At 45.4% G+C, this 21239-nt stretch overlaps 1 protein-coding gene across 2 annotated transcripts in view; it reads left to right on the top strand.

Annotated features, from left to right (window-relative positions):
• IGF1R (insulin like growth factor 1 receptor) overlaps positions 1-21239 on the top strand; it is a 300734-nt gene that overhangs the window by 44246 nt on the left and 235249 nt on the right. For both annotated transcript variants that reach the window (XM_060005499.1, XM_060005498.1), the window contains one exon: positions 15804-16349. In XM_060005499.1, the coding sequence (XP_059861482.1) occupies positions 15804-16349 (546 nt within the window). The remainder of the gene's footprint in view (positions 1-15803; positions 16350-21239) is intronic.

Genomic DNA, 21239 nt, shown 5'->3' with positions numbered 1-21239 from the left:
TGGTGGGATCATACAGTATTTGTTCTTTTGTGATTGGCTAATTTCCACTCGGCATCATGCCCTTAGGGTTCATCCATGTTGTAGCAGGTGTCAGAATTTTCTTTCTTTTTAAGACTGAATGCTGTTTCATTGTATGGACAGACCACATTTTATTTATCCATCCATCTGTTAATGGACACTTGGGTTGCTTCCACCTTTTGGCTGTTGGGAACAATGCTGCTATGGACATGGGCATATAATCCTCTATACTTTGGTTTGGTTACTGACCACTGCCAGAATGACCATTCCCAAACTCCATATTTTTATGATATGCCCAGACCCCTCAGTGGTTGCACTTTTCCATTGCCTTATGAGTGCTGGGACGCTGGCTCCCGCTGGGGTTTCCCTTGGCTGCTTTAGTGCCTTCTGTTCCAGGCTTCCCTTTGCTCCCCTGCTCTCCCTCAGACCTCTCCCTCCCCTTTCTCCTCTGTTTAGATCTCTGCTGCCCCTGCCCCCCCCCCCCCGCCCCCTCCCCGGCCCTGGGCCCAGCTCCATGTGGTCCCTGCTGAAGTCAACAGGTGGACCACACTTCTTTCTTGGAGCCCCTGCTGTGTGTAGCTTGCGGTGAGCGCTTGCTTGCTTTTAATGGGATAACTCCCTCTCTGGGCATCTGAGCTGGGTGTCCTGTTATGTTTTGTGTGATGGTTCTCTGTAGCAGGTATGCGTTGGCTCCTCGGGCATCCACGGGGTGTTAACGTTTGTCTGAGTGTGCATCCAGCCCGCGGTGCTGGCTGTGTGAGGGTCACTGCAGGCGAGCCCTGGGCTCTGCCCTGGGGGGCACGGAGTGTGTGGTTTTAGAGCCCATCAGGACTGGCTGCTCCATGAAGGCAGGAGTGTGTTGGTTTTGTTCACTGCCGACTTCCCAGAACCTGGAAAGTACACGTTAGCACTTGGGAGGTGTTTTATAAGTATTTGTTGGAAGAATGAATACATCTAGTCCCGTACCCTCATCTGAATCAGGAGGAAACCGAGGCACGGCAGTGAAGGACCAATCTCAGGCCAAGTGGTGGTTGGTTGGAGATGGAACCAAGAGTTATCTGGTCCCTGAAGACCGACCTGGTGCCCCTCCCCTCCATCAAAGGCCCCCAATCATATTCAAAGCCTCAGCCATTCAAGGGCCTGACCTTTAACACCACATCCATGAAGAATCGCCTCAAAGTACAGGGGGGATCAGATACGTGGGGTTTCCGCACTGATTATCAGCTTGTTTAGATAATTGGCTAATTGAAAGAGTACAGGTCACTCAAGGGAACTGGAGCATCGTAGAGCCAAGTAAAATACTTTTTAAATGAGTATGTGAATTCTAAGTGCAATGATACGTGTTCTACAAAAGCCAGTGAGATAGAATGGGGGCCACAGGGGCGACTTTTATTTTAGAAGACTTGCCTGTTTCTGAGTAGAAAATCCAAAATCATAAGGAAGAGGGAAGAGAAGGCAGACGAAACACATTTTCCAGGTCAGGCTGCAGCAGGTCTGCTTGCCTCTCTTTGATCCTACTGTATACCTCCCGCAGGGCCTGAGCCCCATAGCGCCATCCACTGGCTGCACGGATTCAGGGTTCGGAGGCTGACGCGCTCTCACACCTGCACTGTGGTGTGCCTGGTTAGCGGTGAGGCTCCCACAGGGCCCGTGGGGGCCTGAGCAGGTGGCTATAACCAAGGGAGTCTAGTCCCCGTGTGCTGCTTCATCAAAAAGGCAACCAGCCGTCAGAACTGGAAATAAGTAGAAAGGATGGGAGGCTTTCATAAAGGCGCTTTTGAAATACAGAGACTTAGAAAGAATATTGGGCTTTCGATATTTTAAGATCAGAAAGGGATTTGGAGTAACCGTCAGAGCAGGCAAAGTTGTTTTTAATGAAGACCCAGGAAAACAGTTGGTGCGCCTCCGTTGAAACAAATACAGCTTCCTTCTTTACCAATCTGTCTGGCCCCAGATGCTGTATGTGATGGGGACGCTGGGGCTTGTGTTCCCTACAGCCTTTGAATTAATTCCCGGTAAGTTTCCATTTCTTCATTGGCAGGCAGGATGTAAACATCTCACTTGTCTTTGTAAGTTCTGTGCCACATTGTAGCACTCTGTTTTCAAGTTCAGAGCCTTCAGGACTACATATTATATGTGCATGGGTTTTTAGGTTGTGTATAGTAGACATGGCTCTTACTTGGGGCAGTGAACTTGTTCACTACACATTGAAAATTACACTTGATTTTTAATTTCTGTCCCCACAGTCACCTGTGTAATGCAATCCCTTACATTCTTAAGATGGCCTTTAGTTACTGAATGTGTCAGGTGGCCGGACTGCAGTCTGTGTAAAATATAAATGTACATACACAACGTAAATACATCCTCATTGATACAGAAAGATAAAAAGGCTTAACATGAATTGTGTCTGTTTACATTTACACAGAAAATTCTACTTTAACAAACTTGGGAGTATCAGTAGTGTTTGTTATCATAACATTGTCTTTTTTTCCCCATCTCTGATTTTTTTTTTTTTTTTTTTTGCGGTACGAGGGCCTTTCACTGTTGTGGCCTCTCCCGTTGCGGAGCACAGGCTCCAGATGTGCAGGCTCAGCGGCCATGGCTCATGGGCCTAGCCGCTCTGCGGCATGTGGGATCTTCCCGGACCGGGGCATGAACCTGTGTCCCCTGCATCGGCAGGCAGACTCTCAACCACTGCGCCACCAGGGAAGCCCCATCTCTGACTTTTTGGTTAGTTGTAGTCTACAGAGGAGAAGCTGGTAGAAAGAAACCCATGCCCTGCCTTCCCTGAGCACAATAGAGGGTGTGCTGAGACCTTTACTCAGGGAAGGGGCCGCAGACTGAACAGCCACGGGTGGACTGGGGGGCACTAGGGACACTCCAACTCCACCACCTTTTCCTTCTGCTTTGCTGTGCTTCCTACATTGTGTCTGTGGGATGCTTGGGGATTTTCTGGTGAAGATCACATTAAGAACTACAGGTGCACAGGCTTTTCCTGCATCACATAGCAAATGCAGTGGGCAGGGAGGGTAGTGACAGGTAAGGGGGGGGGTTAAAGTATTATTTTCTGGGGCAGTGGTTCTCAAAGGGTGGTACCCAGGCCAGCAGGATCAGCATCACCCAGGCACTTACTAGAAATGCAAGTCCTCAGGCCCCTGTGTTCTGTGTTTTACCAAGCCCTCCAGGTGGTTCTGATGCATGCTCACGATTTTGAAGACTGTCCTTCAACCTGCAAAATGAAATTGACCTACTGAGCACTTGTCTCAGTCTGCTTTCTAGCATCTGCCCTGCTGTTACCCTTGTTCTTTCCCTGTCACACAGGCTATATCCCTGGGGTTCCCCTGAACTGCCACCAGCCACCTCCAGGTATGTGCCCCCCTTCCCCGTTCCCTGCCTGCCTTTCCTGGCAAGACCCTGCTCACCTTTCAGGTCATCCTCAGGGATCCCTTCCTCTGAGAAGGCTTCCTGATCTCCCTAGAGGTGGGGTGTCATGGGCCCCCTTCTTTGCGGTTCCTGAGCCCTGTTCATTGACTATTAAAACTTTTGTTTTACTTTCCACTGGCTTGAGAGGTGGTTGCTATGTCTCCTTGCACAAAACTCAGCTATACATGAATCCTCTCCTAATCTCTTGAATCTGTTTGGCTTTCATAGAGTGATAGCGTCTAGAGGGAGTTTTGCAGTACTAAGTGATTGGTTCCAAAGAGTTAATTTTAAGGGAAATAAGGAACACTTATCCTGGGCCGATGGCCAAGACATCGGTTTTGTTATGTTGGGTTTTACCACCAGAACCAGAGATGACAACTGGTTCACGAATATGTTTTTCTTTCATCATTTGCCTGTAGACCTGCAGGAAAGTGATGCTAATTATGCTTCCCGATGTCTTTTATTTCCAAGTACAGCGAAGACTGTCCCATGTCCCATATTTTTAAAGAAGAGTTGATCAAAGTGGAGAACATTTTAATTAGATAACTACCTCTGCTATTCTTTAATGGAATTGGTGTCAGAAGGCTAACCCACAGTTTTGCTCATTTCCCCCCTTTTTTATATATTAGTAATATTTAGATGGGGACAACACAATGGATGAATGTTTTTATTAATGTTTAATTTATGTAGTAATATTGCCTCAAGCTTATTACCGTCTGTAGGAACACAAAAGCCCTTATCTGATTCTGTGACAGCCTCTGTGTGGTAGGTATGAACAGCCCATTTTGCAGGTGTGGAAAATGAGGCTTAGAGACGGGAGGGATGTGACCCGTTGAGGTCAGGAGCCAGGCAATAGCACTCCAGCGCTTGGACCTGAGTCACCCCATTTTTCTTTTTCTAGGATCCAAGATTGTGTTTAATATTGAGCATATGATAGAGTTGTAATTGAATTTCTTGTATAGCTCTTCCAAATACTTAGATACACAGCTTTTGGGGGGCTTCTCAATAAATGCTTTTCATTAGCCCTTCTTATATTAGCAGTTCTTAGAGATTTATTTTCCAAAGATGTGTAGTTTGTTTATACCATTCACTCAAGTCCCTAGAGCAGAAATTCTGCCTTTTTGATTTTTTAAAAATACCTAGGAATTTGGGGGGAATAGTATTTCTTTCAATGGAAAGACTATTTAAAATGGTCTTTGGGGGGAAGGGCCTTCTACCCCACCCCCTTGCCGGCCCAGGCCCCCATCCTTACCTTCCAGCAGTGCTCTTTCCCTCTGCTTCCTGCTTGCCTTCAATTCCATGAGCTTCGATGATTATTTCTTTACAGGCCAGCCTGCGATCTCACATGCCAGTGCCTTTTCTAAGGTTTGCGAGTTCTTTGGCTCTCTGTTGCTTTGAAAAGGGAGAAGCGGTGTTTTACAATTTCCTTTTAATCACCAATGAGTAGTAGCAAGGGTATGCCTTTCCTTCCTACACTGTGTGGAATACTCACTCCCTCAAAGCTTGTATTATTTCGCGGCATAAATGAAGCATCCTGTATTCTCTTTCCTGTTTGTGGCTTGTGCCTTCCGAGCACTGTGCTATCATTAATGGTCCAACTGGGTTTTCCCTCTTCAGTTCCTATCACAAAACACCCGGAAGACTGACAGTGTCACTGATGGAATCCAAAATGGCTGGCGGTCGGGTCCTGCCTTGCACTTTGTGGCTTGGACTTGTCTTTTCTTCAGGAATAAGTGGGTAGTTTCTTCCTACTTTGCTTCTATAAATGGGGAAAAAGTGTCCAGTGTGGAGGCACCTCTATTGTTTGAAGAAGCTGTTGGTTCTGGCCCTGTAGTGTGGCCTCTGTGAATGGAATGGTCTATACTGGCTATGGAGGGGAGCCAGGAGGCAGAGTAAAAGGGATTCTTCCCTAGTGTCTGTTTTGGTGGCCATAGAAAACTTCAGCAAACTTTAGTTTTGTGTCTTTATGCTCTTTCCCTGGGTACTGAATTTTCTGGTCTATTGGAGAGGATAGCAAACATTTATTGATGCTAACACTTGCTAGTATCATCAATATATGAATATCAATATGAATACAACAATAATAGATTGCATCCAGGTACTCCTCTATAAAAACTTCTGTTTACTATTTAGGAGGAAACTAATATACTTAATTTACAATAGCATGGAAGGAATATGAATGTTTAGACTGGGCATAGGAAGGAATAAATAGTACAAAAGAAAAAAAAAGACTTTCTCATTGAGTCATTGGCCTGAAGCTGGGTCGTATGTCTTGATTTGGAGAGTCCTCTGGGGGCAGATACCTGATGGAGACCTTGTTCTCTCCATTTCACCTCAGGAAAGGGGAGCAGGAGTGGGAAGCAGGATACAAGGCTTCCTTGGCCTCACTCGGGCAGCACATCTTTCCTGCAGCTGCCGTGTGCCCGACGTTAGGCCTGGGAGAAAAAGCAGTAAACAAACAGGGCAGAGCCTGTGCTTTCAGTGGGGGTAATAGACACTGATCGCTCAGCTAAACACATCCGTTCAGGTATTGACATTTTTCAGACATGAAAAGTGCTCTGAAATCGATGAAATGGAGAAATGAGGGAGGGAGAGGCAGTAGGGGAGTGCTGGTGAAGCTAGGGTGTTTGGGCAAAGCTCTGAGGAGGTGACATTTGAATGCAGAGCCTCATGATGGGAATGAGGCAGACATGTGACAGGAGGTGGACCCCAGACAGCAGGGCATGAAGGAAGGCGCTTGGGGGCCTAAGTGCACTGAGTGAGAACATACTAGAGAAGAGGTAGAAGGAGGCCTGGGTGGTGCGGGCTGGATTCTGGGGAGGCTGTCGCTGTTGTCCAGGCTGGAGATGACGGTGGCTCAGGTCAGAGTGAGAGCGGTGGACGGAGACAGGTGGATGTGGAGAAAGGGACTCGCTGTGCGTGTGTGTTAATGATGTGTGGACTGTGCACAGCTGCTGTTTCAGGCACCGGAGATAGAATTGTGAGCTAAATAGAAAATCACTTCCTGTCCCCTTGGAGCTGATGTCGCAGTGGGAGTGGTCAGCGTGAGAAGAAAGGCCAGGACTTGGTCCTGAGGAGGGTGGACACGCCCTGGGGGGGGAGTGGATGGCGTGGTCGAAGAGCTGTGGTGGGAAGAACATCTGAGATTCCCACAGGCTTGGGAGCTGGAGCCAGGAGGACCGTTTTTCTCAGCTTTACTGAGATGATATTGACATTAAAATATGACATAAACATAAGTTTAAGGTGTATGGTGTGGTGATTAGTTACATGGCAAAATGATCACCAACATAAGGTCAGTTAACACCTCCATCCCCTCACAAAAATACGATTTCTGCACATCTGTGGTTTTAACACTTAAGATCTACTCTCTTAACAGCTTTCAAGTATATAATTCAGTATTGTTCATTATGGTCACCAAGCTGTGTATTCGCTCCTCCAGTCCTATTGGGGAGTTTATACCCTTGGACCAACATCTCCCCTGGCCCCTGGCAACCACCATTCTAGTCTATTTCTATGGGTTTGGCTTTTTTAGATTCCACATATAAGTGAGAACATAGTGTTTGCCTTTCTCTGTTTGACATTTCAATAAGCATGAGGCCCAAGAGGATGTGTGGCTGCACTGGATACCATGTGGTATGGGGGGGAGAGGAGAATCAGGAATGACTCCTTGGTTTTTGATATGAGCAGTTCAGGGAATGGGAGTGTCAGTGACCAAATATGGAAGCTTGGGAGGCGGACTGGGGTGGGGGTGGGGGACATGAGTTATTAGATTCCTAAGTGGAGCCATGGAGTAGGCAGGTAGATTTTCATCTTCAGAGCTCAGAGCTCCGGAACCATGACACGCCACTGAGAATGAACCAGTGTAGGGGCGGCACACGAAGCCTGTTGCCCACGTGAAATGACAGAGGCCGACATTTAGAGGTCAGGTTGAAGAGGAAGGATGGACAGTGGGTATGTGGGATCAGAGGGGCCTAGAGAAGGAGGCGAGGCCAGAAGACTCTGAAGAGGTCAAGTAAGATGAGGACTGGAACTGTCCTTGTTTTTCTTTTTTTTTTTTTTTAACATCATTATTGGAGTATAATTGCTTTACAATGGTGTGCTAGTTTCTGCTGTACCACAAAGTGAATCAGCTATACATAAACATATATCCCCATATCTCCTCCCTCTTGCGTCTTCCTTCCACCCTCGCTATCCCACCCCTCTAGATGGACACAAAGCACCGAGCAGATCTCCCTGTGCTATGTGGCTGCTTCCTACTAGCTATCTATTTTACATTTGGTAGTGTACATATGTCCATGCCACTATCTCACTTCGTCCCACCTTACCCTTCCCCCTCTCGTGTCCTCAAGTCCATTCTCTACGCCTGCCTCTTTATTCCTGTCCTGCCCATAGGTTCTTCAGAACCATTTTTTTTTTTTTTTTTAGATTCCATATATATGTGTTAGCATACGGTATTTGTTTTTCTCTTTCTGACTACTTCACTCCGTATGACAGACTCTAGGTCCATCCACTTGACTACAAATAATTCAGTTTCGTTTCTTTTTATGGCTGAGTAATATTCCATTGTATATATGTGCCCCATCTTCTTTATCCATTCATCTGTTGATGGACCCTTAGGTTGCTTCCATGTCCTGACTATTGTAAATAGAGCTGCAATGAACATTGTGATACATGATTCTTTTTGAATTACAGTTTTCTCAGGGTATATGCCCAGTAGTGGGATCGCTGGGTCATATGGTAGTTCTATTTTTAGTTTTTAAAGGAACCTCCATACTGTTCTCCATAGTGGCTGTATCGATTTACATTCCCACCAACAGTGCAAGAGGGTTCCTTTTTCTCTGCACCCTTTTAGCATTTATTGTTTGTAGACTTTTTTTTTTTTTTTTTTTTGCAGAACGCGGGCCTCTCACTGTTGTGGCCTCTCCTGCTGCGGAGCACAGGCTCTGGACGCGCAGGCTCAGCGGCCATGGCTCACGGGCCTAGCTGCTCTGTGGCATGTGGGATCTTCCCGGACCAGGGCACGAACCCATGTCCCCTGCATCAGCAGGTGGACTCTCAACCACTGTGCCACCAGGGAAGCCCTGTTTGTAGACTTTTTGATGATGGCCATTCTGACTGGTGTGAGGTGATACCTCATTGTAGATTTGATTTGCATTTCTCTAATGATTAGTGATATTGAGCATCCTTTCATGTGTTTGTTGGCAGTCTGTATACCTTCTTTGGAGAAATGTCTAGATCTTCTGCCCATTTTTGGATTGGGTTGTTTGTTGTTTTGGTATTGTGCTGCATGAGCTGCCTATATATTTTGGAGATTAATCCTTTGTCAGTTGCTTTGTTTGCAAATATTTTCTCCCATTTTAAAGATTGTCTTTTCGTTTTGTTTATGGTTTCCTTTGCTGTGCAAAAACTTTGAAGTTTCATTAAGTCCCATTTGTTTATTTTTGTTTTTATTTCCATTTTTCTAGGAGGTGGGTTAAAAAGGATCTTGCTGTGATGTGTGGCATAGTGTTCTGCCTATGTTTTCCTCTAAGAGTTTTATAGTGTCTGGCCTTACATTTAGGTCTTTAATCCATTTTGAGTTTATTTTTGTGTATGGTGTTAGGAAGTGTTCTAATTTCATTCTTTTACATGTAGCTGTCCAGTTTTCCCAACACCACTTATTGAAGAGGCTGTCTTTTCTCCATTGTATACTCTTGCCTCCTTTATCAAATATAAGGTGACCATATGTGCATAGGTTTATCTCTGGGCTTTCTATCCTGTTCCATTGATCTCTGTTTCTGTTTTTGTGCCAGTACCATACTGTCTTGATTACTGTAGCTTTGTAGTATAGTCTGAAGTCAGGGAGCCTGATTCATCCAGTTCCGTTTTTCGTTCTCAGGATTGCTTTGGCTATTGGGGTCTTCTGTGTTTCCATACAAATTGTGAAATTTTTCGTTCTAGTTCTGTGAAAAATGCCATTGGTAGTTTGATAGGGATTGCATTGAATCTATAGATTGCTTTGGTTAGTATAGTCATTTTCACAGTGTTGATTCTTCCAATCCAAGAACATGGTATATCTCTCCATCTGTTTGTATCATCTTTAATTTCTTTCATCAGTGTCATAATTTTCTGCATACAGGTCTTTTCTCTCCTTAGGTAGGTTAATCCTAGGTATTTTATTCTTTTTGTTACAATGGTAAATGGGAGTGTTTCCTTAATTTCTCTTTCAGATTTTTCATCATTAGTGTATAGGAATGCAAGAGATTTCTGTGCATTAATTTTATATCCTGCTACTTTACCAAATTCATTGATTAGCTCTAATAGTTTTCTGGTAGCATCTTTGGGATTCTCTATGTATAGTATCATGCCATCTGCAAACAGTGAGTTTTACTTCTTCTTTTCCATTTGGTTTCCTTTTATTTCTTTTTCTTCTCTGTTTGCTGTAGCTAAAACTTCCAAAACTGTGTTGAATAATAGTGGTGAGAGTGGGCAACCTTGTCTTGTTCCTGATCTTAATGGAAATGGTTTCAGTTTTTCATCGTTGAGAACCATGCTGGCTGTGGGTTTGTCACTTATGGCCTTTATTATGTTGAGGTAGGTTCCCTCTATGCCTACTTTTCTGGAGAGTTTTTATCATAAATGGGTGTTGAATTTTGTCGAAAGCTTTTTCCGCATCTCTTGAGATGATCATATAGTTTTTCTCCTTCAATTTGTTAATATGGTTTATCACATTGATTGATTTGCATATATTGAAGAATCTTTGCATTCCTGGGATTAACCCCACTTGATCATGGTGTATGATCCTTTTAATGTGCTGCTGGTTTCTGTTTGCTAGTATTTTGTTTAGGGTTTTTGCATCTGTGCTCATCAGTGATATTGGCCTGTAGTTTTCTTTTTTTGTGACATCTTTGTCTGGTTTTGGTATCAGGGTGATGGTGGCCTCATAGAATGAGTTTGGAGTGTTCCTCCCTCTGCTATATTTTGGAAGAGTTTGAGAAGGATAGGTGGTTAGCTCTTCTCTAAATGTTTCATAGAATTCTCCTGTGAAGCCATCTGGTCCTGGGTTTTGTTTGTTGGAAGATTTTTAATCACAGTTTCAATTTCAGTGCTTGTGATTGGTCTGTGTATATTTTCTATTTTTTTCTGCTTCAGTCTCGGAAGGTTGAGCTTTTGTACGTATTTGTCCATTTCTTCCAGGTTGTCCATTTTATTGGCATAGAGTTGCTTGTAGTAGTCTCTCATGATCCTTTGTATTTGTGCACTATCAGTTGTTACTTCTCCTTTTTCATTTCTAATTCTATTGATGTGAGTCTTCTCCCTTTTTTTCTTGATGAGTCTGGCTAGTGGTTTATCAATTTTGTTTATCTTCTCAAAGAACCAGCTTTTAGTTTTGTTGATCTTAGCTACTCTTTCCTTCATTTCTTTTTCATTTGTTTCTGATCTGATCTTTATGATTTCTTTCCTTCTGCTAACTTTGGGGTTTTTTTTGTTCTTCTTTCTCTAATTGCTTTAGGTGTAAGGTTAGGTTGTTTATTTGAGATGTTTCTTGTTTCTTGAGGTAGGATTGTATTGCTATAAACTTCCCTCTTAGAACTACTTTTGCTGCATCCCATAGGTTTTGAGTCATTGTGTTTTCATTGTCATTTGTGGAGGTATTTTTTGATTTCCTCTTTGATTTCTTCAGTGATGTCTTGGTTATTTAGTAGTGTATTGTTTAGCCTCCATGTGTTTGTATTTTTTACAGATTTTTTCCTGTTACTGATATGTAGTCTCATAGCATTGTGGTCAGAAAAGATACTTCATACGATTTCAATTTTCTTAAATTTACCAAGGCTTGATTTGTGACCCAAGATATGATCTATTCTGGAGAATGTTCCATGAGCACTTGAGAAGACAGTGTATTCTGTTGTTTTTGGATGGAATGTCCTATAAATGTCAGTTAAATCCATCTTGTTTAATGTACCATTTAAAGCTTGTATTTCCTTATTTATTTTCATTTTGGATGATCTGTCCATTGGTGAAAGTGGGGTGTTAAAGTCCCCTACTATGATTGTGTTACTGTCGATTTCCCCTTTTATGGCTGTTAGCATTTGCCTTAAGTATTAAGGTGCTCCTATGTTGGGTGCATAAATATTTACAATTGTTATATCTTCTTCTTGGATTGATCCCATGATCATTATGTAGTGTCCTTCTTTGTCTCTTGTAATAGTCTTTATTTTAAAGTCTATTTTGTCGGATATGAGAATTGCTACTCCAGCTTTCTTTTGATTTCCATTTGCATGGAATATCTTTTTCCATCCCCTCACTTTCAGTTTGTATGTGTCCTTAGGTCTGAAGCGGGTGTCTTGTAGACAGCATATATACAGGTCTTGTTTTTGTATCCATTCAGCCAGTCTGTGTCTTTTGGTTGGAGCATTTAATCCATTTACATTTAAGGTAGGTATCGATATGTATGTTCCTGTTACCATATTCTTAATTGTTTTGGATTTGTTATTGTAGGTCTTTTCCTTCTCTTGTGTTTCCTGCCTAGAGAACTCCTTTAGGATGTTCTGTAAAGCTGGTTTGGTGGTGCTGAATTCTCTTAGCTTTTGCTTCTCTGTAAAGGTTTTAATTTCTCTGTCGAATCTGAATGAGATCCTTGCTGGGTAGAGTAATGTTGGTTGTAGGTTTTACCCTTTCATCACTTTAAATATGTCCTGCCACTCCCTTCTGGCTTGCAGAGTTTCTGCTGAAAGTTCAGCTGTTAACCTTATGGTGATTCCCTTGTATGTTATTTGTTGTTTTTCCCTTGCTGCTTTAAATATTTTTTCTTTGTATTTAATTTTTGATAGTTTGATTAATATGTGTCTTGGCGTGTTTCTCCTGGATTTATTCTGTATGGGACTCTCTGTGCTTCCTGGACTTGATTGACTATTTTCTTTCCCATATTAGGGAAGTTTTCAACTATAATCTCTTCAAGTGTTTTCTCAGTCCCTTTCTTTTTCTCTTCTTCTTTGGGACCCCTGTCATTCGAATGTTGGTGCATTTAATGTTGTCCTAGAGGTCTCTGAGACTGTCCTCAGTTCTTTTCATTCTTTTTTCTTTATTCTGTTCTGCAGTAGTTATTTCCACTATTTTAACTTCCAGGTCACGGATCTGTTTTTCTGCATCAGTTATTCTGCTATTGATTCCTTGTAGAGAATTTTTAATTTCATTTATTGTATTGTTCATCATTGTTTGCTCTTTAGTTGTTCTAATCCTTGTTAAACGTTTCTTGTATTTTCTCCATTCTATTTCCAAGATTTTGGATCACCTTTACTATCATTATTCTGAATTCTTTTTCAGGTAGACTGCCGATTTCCTCTTCATTTGTTAGGTCTGGTCGGTTTTTATCTTGCTCCCTCATCTGCTGTGTGTTTTTCTGTCTTCTCATTGTGCTTAACTTACTGTGTTTGGGGTCTCTTTTCTGCAGGCTGCAGGTTCATAGTTCTCGTTGTTTTTGGTGTCTGCTCCCAGTGGGTAAGGTTGGTTCAGTGGGCTGTGTAGGCTTCCTGGTGGAGGAGACTGGTGCCTGTGTTCTGGTGGATGAGGCTGGATCTTGTCTTTCTGGTGGGCAGGACCATGTCCGGTGGTGTGTTTTGGGGTGTCTGTTACCTTATTATGGTTTTAAGCAGCCTCTCTGCTAATGTGTGGGGTTGTGTTCCTGTCTTGCTAGTTGTTTGGCATAGGGTGTCCAGCACTGTAGCTTGCTGGTCATTGAGTGGAGCTGGGTCTTCGCTTCAAGATGGAGATCTGTGAGAGAGCTTTCACCGTTTTTTATTACGTGGGGCTGGGAGGTCTCTGGTGAACTCGGCTCTACCACCTCAGAGGCTCAGGCCTGACAGCCGGCTGGAGCACCAAGACTGTGATTGTGGAGGCTTGGTGAATCCAAAATCTGATGTAGTAGGCCAGCAGGCCGGAGACTCTGGGAAGAGTTGCAGCCCAAACGAAGGCTGCCGGCAGAATCCCTGTCCTTGGTTTTGATAATGTCATTGGAGGCTTTGCTAAGCTATTTGGTATCATGACCAGGGCAGAAGGGTAGTTGGAGTGGGTTGGAGGTAACCGGTTGGTGAAGATGCTAAGAGATGGGACTGTCCAAGAACTATGGGAAGTTTGGCTGTGAAGGGGCTGGTGTGTTGTGTATGTGACCTTATGTGAAGTACTTGTCTCCTCAAATCGAATTCCTCACCTTCCAGCTGGTGATGGGATTACATAATGTGAGGTACTGTTGAGAGCATCGCAGGAAATGAAGCACACTGATGCATCCAGAGCTTCCAGCACAACCTCTTGCCTGACTGTGGATGTTCTCAGAGTGCTTGTTTCTCCCGTGCTCTTCTCTGTCTGAGAGGCTTCATTTCCCCATCAGTAAAAGGAGGAAATTAGGCCAAATGAAGTTTCCAGTTCTAGGTTCTCACACGTTGCCTGCTTCTCAGCCCAGGGGCTCCCCACTTCCCCCTCTCCCACTGCCTCTGTCCAGTTTCTGCCTGTGGCTGTAAGCCCCACTGGACTCTCTTCCCTTTTCCCACATCTACTCTGTTTTGATTCTGTCTTGCACTCGATCACCAGATTACTTCTCCAAAAAAAAAACCACAACACCTTGCTTAGCCTTCTCTCTCACCCAAGAGTCTTGAGAGGGGCCTCATTCCTGAGATGAATGTACCTGTCCCCACCTGTGATCCTTTATGACTTGAGCTGTGCTAGACTCACTTCTGCTCTCCTCTGCACCCCTGGCCATCAGATTGGCTGCCGCTTGAATGTATCTTGTTCTGCCTTTTCTCTGGCCTCTGGAATGTTATACCCAGTTTTAAATCCCACCTGTCCCTCAGGAGCTGGTGCATGTGCAGTGCCCCTTGGTGCTGTGATACAAAGGACCATCTCTCTGCAGGAAGCTCCAAGGCTACTCCTGTCTGCCTTGCTTAGTTCCACTCACATCTAGAGTGGGCCTGCAATGTGCACACACCAACCTCCTGCTTCACCTGACAGTTGTTTATCACAGGTCTCAGCTCCCGCCTCCACCACGAGCCTCCTCTGAGGTTTCTTTGCATCTCCTGCAGTGCCATGCATGTTGGGTGCTTCACAAATTAACAAATTACATCAATCAAAAAACGTCACTTTGAGAAGCTGTAATGGAAGGTTTGGGGATTATTAAGTTTTAAGAGAGGATAGTAACCAAGGGTTTTTCTTTGTGTATATGTTTAGAATTAAAAAAAAAAGTTTCCAGTATTGAGGCTGTTTTACCAAAAGCCTTTAAAATCTGCAGATGCCTTGGCCCAGCAATTCTACTTCTAGGGATTTGTCCTAAGAAAACAGTTTTGAATATCTGCAGAGAATGTCCACTGCAGTGTTGTTTATGATGTGAAAATATGGAGATAACCTAAATATCCAACAATAGGGGATTGGTTTAAAAAGAAAAGAACTCACGGTGCATATTCATATCCTAGAATTACTGTCTCCTTAAAATAATGATGTAGTAAGGCAATGACTTGGTAAAATGTTCATATGAAATGAAGGAAGTATGTTTGAAAACATATTATTGTCCGATTTCCTTTACCTTAAATTATAAAGAAAGGATAATTGGCATAGGTAGTGGTATCTTTGGATGTTGGGATTACTGATGATTTTTACTATCTTTTTGCTATCTGTTACCTAACCTTTCTGCAGGAAGCATACTTTCTTGATTAAGAAAACACTTTATTAAAGTTGGAATTGGATACCTCTTTTATTCATATAAATCACATATTCTTATCTTGCTGCTAAGTTAGCCTTTCTGTCTACACTCATGCAGTGTTGGGGAGAGCCCAAGGCCACCTGCCCATGTCAAATGGTGGTAGGAAACATGGGAGCGTGCTTCTTGGGGTCCCTACCTTCTAGGTCACAGTGACTGTTCTCCAGTGTATACTGCATGGTGTCCTTGAGGCTGGCTGCAGGAGTGAGTCGTTGTCCCTTGGCTCCTGAGCTCTGTGTTCAGGTGCAGGGCACTGACGCTCTGCAGCAGGGGTGGGGAATGTGCAGCCTGGCAGCTGTGCAGTCAGGCCTGGGTTGCAACCTTGACCCTCCCCTGTGCTCCTGTGCGGCCCTGGGCTTTAAGCTGTGGTTTGCACATTGGTGGGATGGGGATGGCACCTCCCGTGACAGTGAGTGTGTTGCACAGCATCTGGCCCAGACTGGGCACTTCCCCAAGGACGGCTGGCTGCTGAGCTCCCCAGATAGCCCACCTGCAGCCACTCCTAAATGGGGTCTTATTTCTTTAATAATAATATAGGTTTCCTGGAAACTGGTCATGTTATGGGTTGGGAAATAGTTTTTAAAAAGTGGTTTCCTTGTAACTGAGACCTGTCCCGCCCTCCCCTCTTGTCTCCCTGCAGTCTGTGGGCCAGGCATCGACATCCGCAACGACTACCAGCAGCTGAAGCGGCTGGAGAACTGCACGGTGATCGAGGGCTACCTCCACATCCTGCTCATTTCCAAGGCTGAGGACTACCGCAGCTACCGCTTCCCCAAGCTCACGGTCATCACTGAGTACCTGCTGCTGTTCCGCGTGGCCGGCCTCGAGAGCCTCGGTGACCTCTTCCCCAACCTCACAGTCATCCGTGGCTGGAAGCTCTTCTACAACTACGCCCTGGTCATCTTCGAGATGACCAACCTCAAGGATATTGGGCTCTACAACCTGCGAAACATTACCCGTGGGGCCATCCGGATCGAGAAGAATGCTGACCTCTGCTACCTCTCCACGGTGGACTGGTCCCTAATCCTGGATGCCGTGTCCAATAACTACATCGTGGGGAATAAGCCCCCAAAGGAGTGTGGGGACCTGTGCCCGGGGACGATGGAGGAGAAGCCGCTGTGTGAGAAGACGACCATCAACAACGAGTACAACTACCGCTGCTGGACCACGAACCGCTGTCAGAAAAGTAAGATGAGGATATGACCGTGGCTCCCCTCCTGCTTCTCTCTACCCCCCTCCCCCGCCCTCCCTCCTCTTCTGAATGCGTGGTTCCGACGGGTGGGTACGGCTGTATTGCAATTAGGATGTGGGGTCTTGAGGGGCTTCCTTTTGCATCTGGGAACTGGTAGGTGCAGGACTGTGGCCTGGCTGCAGGCCATCCCGGCTTCTGTCAGACCATTCCAGTCACACACTAGAAACCGTCACTGCACTCCTGGGCTAGAGGCTTGAGGAACTGCTGCTTTGAATTTCTGATGAGAAGGGTGACCTGGTGTGCTTGAAAGTGCCTAAGCCCTGGCAGTCAGAGGCTGCATACGTATCAGCTCTTCCATCCTTTGCGTGAAAGGATGTTTTTTGGTAACGCAGGGCTTCCTTAGCGTGAGTACACCTGGAATATTGTGGAATAAAGGAAAGGTAAAGGCTAATTCACATCCTGTGAAAGTGGTGACCCGCACCCAGTCCTTGGTCCTTAATGATGACGTTACAGTGCTTGGGCATCCTGGTTTATGATGGAGCATCCTTGGAGCACCACCCCAAGGCGGTGGGGGCAGGGGAACCCTGGACCAGTTTCTAGGAGTCCCAGGTTCAGGTCGACCTTGCAGGCTTTGTACACCCCAGGCTACTGCTTCCTTTCTTTTCTACCTCTTTCTTGAAGAATTGTGCAAATCTTGTGAATCACTTATTGAAAGAACTTTGCAGTGTGTTTACTGGTCTTGGGGGTCAGGTGGTGGTATTTGGAAGATTCTCGTTTATTCATCTGCTGTGTGTGCTTATTTTCCTTTGAGTATAACTGAACTCTTGCCTGATTGTGATCGATACCTTGAGCGCCGGGTTGTTGGGTATTGAAATGTGACTCTGGGCCTTTGTCTTCTTGCTTTCAGCAATGTTTAGGTCTGTTGGCCAGGAGGGTTCCCCTCACTGGTTGGAAGGCAGTGTGGTAGCTATAAATAGCTGTTTAATGGTTGGCCCAGTTAGAGACCCAAGGAGCCCATGTACTGTGGCTAGTCACGGAGAGCCAAGAAATCCCAAATTGGTAGGCTTGCCTAAACCGTGATGCGTGTAAAATAAACAGACCAAAGGCCAGAGCCCACAGGTAACATTGTTTCAGTTCCCTGCCAGCCAGGGTGGAAGCAGAGAAAGGATGCTTGCTTTGAAGAGCACACGCTTTCCTGCCCTCTGTCATTGGATCAGCGGGTAGGTGAACACTGGTTCGGTAAGGGAGGGATCCCACTGGCTGAAACCAGGACCTTGAAGAGCTGAGAACACCATTGGGCCACTTGGAGAATCCCTTTTGGCTAAGGTTGGGGGAAATACTGTGCTGAAGTCATATTTGTGATTGATTAAAATAGTATCCTATCATTAGGTTACCTGCTAGTTCTGAGAAAACAACAAAAAATATTTTCAAGTAGTCTTGACATTTAAAACTTTTATTTTAAAAGAAAAAGCCATCATCAAAGGAGGTGTCATGTGTCGTGGAAAGATGTTGGATGTGGTATAAGAGGCCCGGGTGACCGTGGGCCAGCCAGCCATTCTGGGCTGTAGTTGGATATGTTTAGAGTGTTCCATTGGGCAGCCCCATACTATTCCTTAGTGGTGATCACGTGTGTGTGCAAAACTGATTTGAAAACTCGTAAGGTCTGTACAAAAGGGAGGTGTTACATAAAAAGTCGTTAGGTGGGCACTTGTTCAGTGATTCAGTCGGTATATTTAGGTCTCACTATGGACTTTGGGCTGTTTCTGGCCAGCTGCTTGTTGAAGAAGCCTGGAGCAGGGGCGAGGCATGAGTTCTGGGCCCAAGTCTAGTAGCCGTGACTAGAAATGAGCAAGTAACTTAAACTTGGCTTGGCCCTCAGTTTCTTCATCTGCAAAATGTGATAGCCCCTTGCCTTCCCCATAGGGCTGTTGGAAGATTAGAAAGAGAAAGAGGAAGAGCTCCATGAGAAAGGACCAGGAGATGGAAATGGGGCCTTGCTGCTTCTACAACTGATGCTGATGGGCCTGCTGGCCAGACACCCTCTCCTCCAAGGCCACACCCTGCAGCCTTCTCCCAGGCCAGTGTCTCAGGCCTCCTGATGTTTTTCTGTGATTTCACAATGGAGTATTTATTTAAAATTAATAACAGCATTCAGGGAAATTGTCTCCCCTTCAGCTTGTCCTGAAAACTCAAGCGTTGGCAGGTTTCTTGGAGATTTTCTAGTTGAATCAGAACTCTTTCCCTTTGCATAGATTCCCTTCTGACCTGCTCTGTCCTGTGGAGTAGCCACTAGCCCCACGTCTTGTCGAGTACTTGAACTGTGGCCTATCCGAATTGAGATATTTTTAAGTGTAAAATACACACTGGATTTCAAAGTGTAGTATGGGGGAAAGAAAGTAAGATATTTCCTTAATATTTTGTATATTGATTACATGTTAAAAATGATGCTTGAGATGAAGTAAAATATATTCCTATAATTTCACCTGTTTCTTTTTACTTTTTAATATGGCTTCTAGAAAATTTGAAATTGCAGATGTAGTTCGCATTCTAATTCTTTTGGAGAATGCTGCTTTAGATCATGCCGTCAAAGGCCCTGGGTTCTTGCCCGCATCATCTCTCTGGCTGAGCACTGCAGTGCTGTGGTGCTCCACAGCTCTCCAGCCAGAGAGCTTAGGAACGATTCAAGGAGCCAGGTGGAGGGCATTGAGTCCAAACAGAATGTCTGCCTTGGGGTCCACATTAGACTTAAGATGGCCAATTTAAAAGATTTAAGCATAGAAGAATCCCATTCTATTTTTCTTCCCAGGGCTGGCTACAGACGGAGGGGGAGCATCTGGAGAGATATGTCCAGTCAGGGATATGTGTGACATTTTTGACATAACGGAGAAACACTCAGTTATGCAGTGCTGATAGGCAGTTTTCACCTGACGCTCTCCTTTAAACTCCCTCTGTAGATCCTGACTGCGGTGGCAGGCAACTTCGTCTACAGCCCCGCTAAGGAAATTACTACGCTGTGGGTTCTCTGCCCGCTTCTGTATTTCTCTGTTGTCTTACAATTTTGAGGGGTGGTTTTATGCAGGCTTGAGTTACTCATTCCTAGAAAGTGATTGACCCTTAGAAAAATGGAGTATGGCTTTTTCCTTCCATGACAGTGTAACTGGTGCCCCCTGAGATGCGACACCGTTGACTCCTTCATCCCTGCCTGCCAGCGTCACTGATTCTCCTCCTACCTGTGCAGCTGTCTCTTTTCTGGCTCCTCGTCCAGTCTTTAATAGCTGTTTTCCAGAGTAACATCCTGGGCCCTCTCTCCACTGTCCTGTTCCCCCAGAATATCTCACCCACTGCTTCAGCATCCTCCCATCTGCATCTGGCTTCCAAATACCATCTCCAGCTCTGACCTCTGTGTGAGCTCTCGACCCCGTCTGCTGTCATGACTGGACCCCCATGGGCGTTTCAGCATCTGGTGGTCTTCTCTGGCTCCTCATTTATAGCCCAGGGTTTTCCTTGTTTCCACTCCTGTGGGTAGTGTTCTTGTTCTCCAAGCTCCCATGTCGGACACTTGGGTACCATCTGGATGCTTCCTTCTCCAACCAGACACCAAGCCCTTTCCATCTGAAATGTTTCCCTAGTCTGCCTTCCTCTGCTCTCCCCGTGTTCGGTGACACGGCCTCTCCCCAGCCTTCTTGCCTCTCTGTCTCGGCCCAGTGACCTTCCCCACACACATGCTGACCAAGAGGCTCCTGTCCCTAAAATCCTGTAGAGGAGCCTGTGAAACCCCATGAAGCGGGCTGTGCACCTGGCCTTGTGCCTTCAGGTCCTTGACCGCGGTGGTGTTCTCCCCCACTGACCAGCTGGCCGCCCACTGCTGGAGGACTGCAGGGCTTTGTGGACTCCGGTGAGCCCTTCCTGAAGAGGAGAAGCCTGTCTGTGGTGCTGAGTAAATTCTGGGCATATCTTCCAACGCTTGGTCAGTGTGGCTGTCCCCCCAGGGGTGAGCAGGCACCTGCTTTGTGAAAGATTGATTGTCAGGAAAATACATTTTCCCCCTTGCGCAGAGAAGGGTGTGGAGTAACAGTCCTCAGCGAGCCAAAAGCCTCGAGGATTATGAAATGCGGATGTTTCCTGTGTAATTTTCATGGTCGTTGCTCCCAGGGAGTCACCCAGACCGTCCCCAGCTCATAACTGGCTGGGAGGGTCAACCATGGGTGGGAGCTCTTCTCTCCCCTGCCCCGGTCAGAATGATTCAAAGCCAAAGATGATGGAGAAGGGTGGGAACCATCTTGAAAGTTGAAGCTTGGCCTGGGGTGCTGTTCATTTATTCGCTGGAGGTCGGCCACGTCCACGGAGGGAATGGGGTGAACCTTCTCTGGGCACCTGTGCTTCTTTCCCCACCCAGTGTGTTGCCTAACTGTGTGTGGTGTTTGCTTGCGTTGGGGCTTTCTGGTACCTGATTTCAGGTATTACACCCCCCTCACCAAAAAAAAAAAAAAAAAAAAAAAAAAAAATCCAAAAACTTACTGCTGAAGTTAGTCTCCAAGTACTTTGTAACCCGTCAGGGTGAACAGCTTGTGGTCCACTCGGATCACTATGTTGCCTGTGAGCAGGCCTGGTCTTTGCCAGGCAATCCACCAAGCCTGCAAGCCTGGCCGTGTTGGAAGTTGGCTTCGCTGGTGGTGCAGCCTTACTGCAATTAAAAAGGCATTGACTGGGAACAGCTGTCCCGGAGCTTGTTGCATTTCCTACTGCCTTCGAGATGAGAAACCAGAAAAATAGCAGAGCGGAGCCTTCAAGTGACAAGGCAGGAAATGGCTCCCTTTATTGACAAAAGGAACACATTATACTGCCGTCTCACTGATGGGGTCAGGGACTTCAAATGAAGGCAGG

This window comes from Delphinus delphis, chromosome 2, assembly GCF_949987515.2.
Source record: "Delphinus delphis chromosome 2, mDelDel1.2, whole genome shotgun sequence".
NCBI lineage: Eukaryota > Metazoa > Chordata > Mammalia > Artiodactyla > Delphinidae > Delphinus > Delphinus delphis.
Note: the sequence above shows the minus strand (reverse complement) of the source record. Positions and strands in the feature narration are given on the sequence as shown.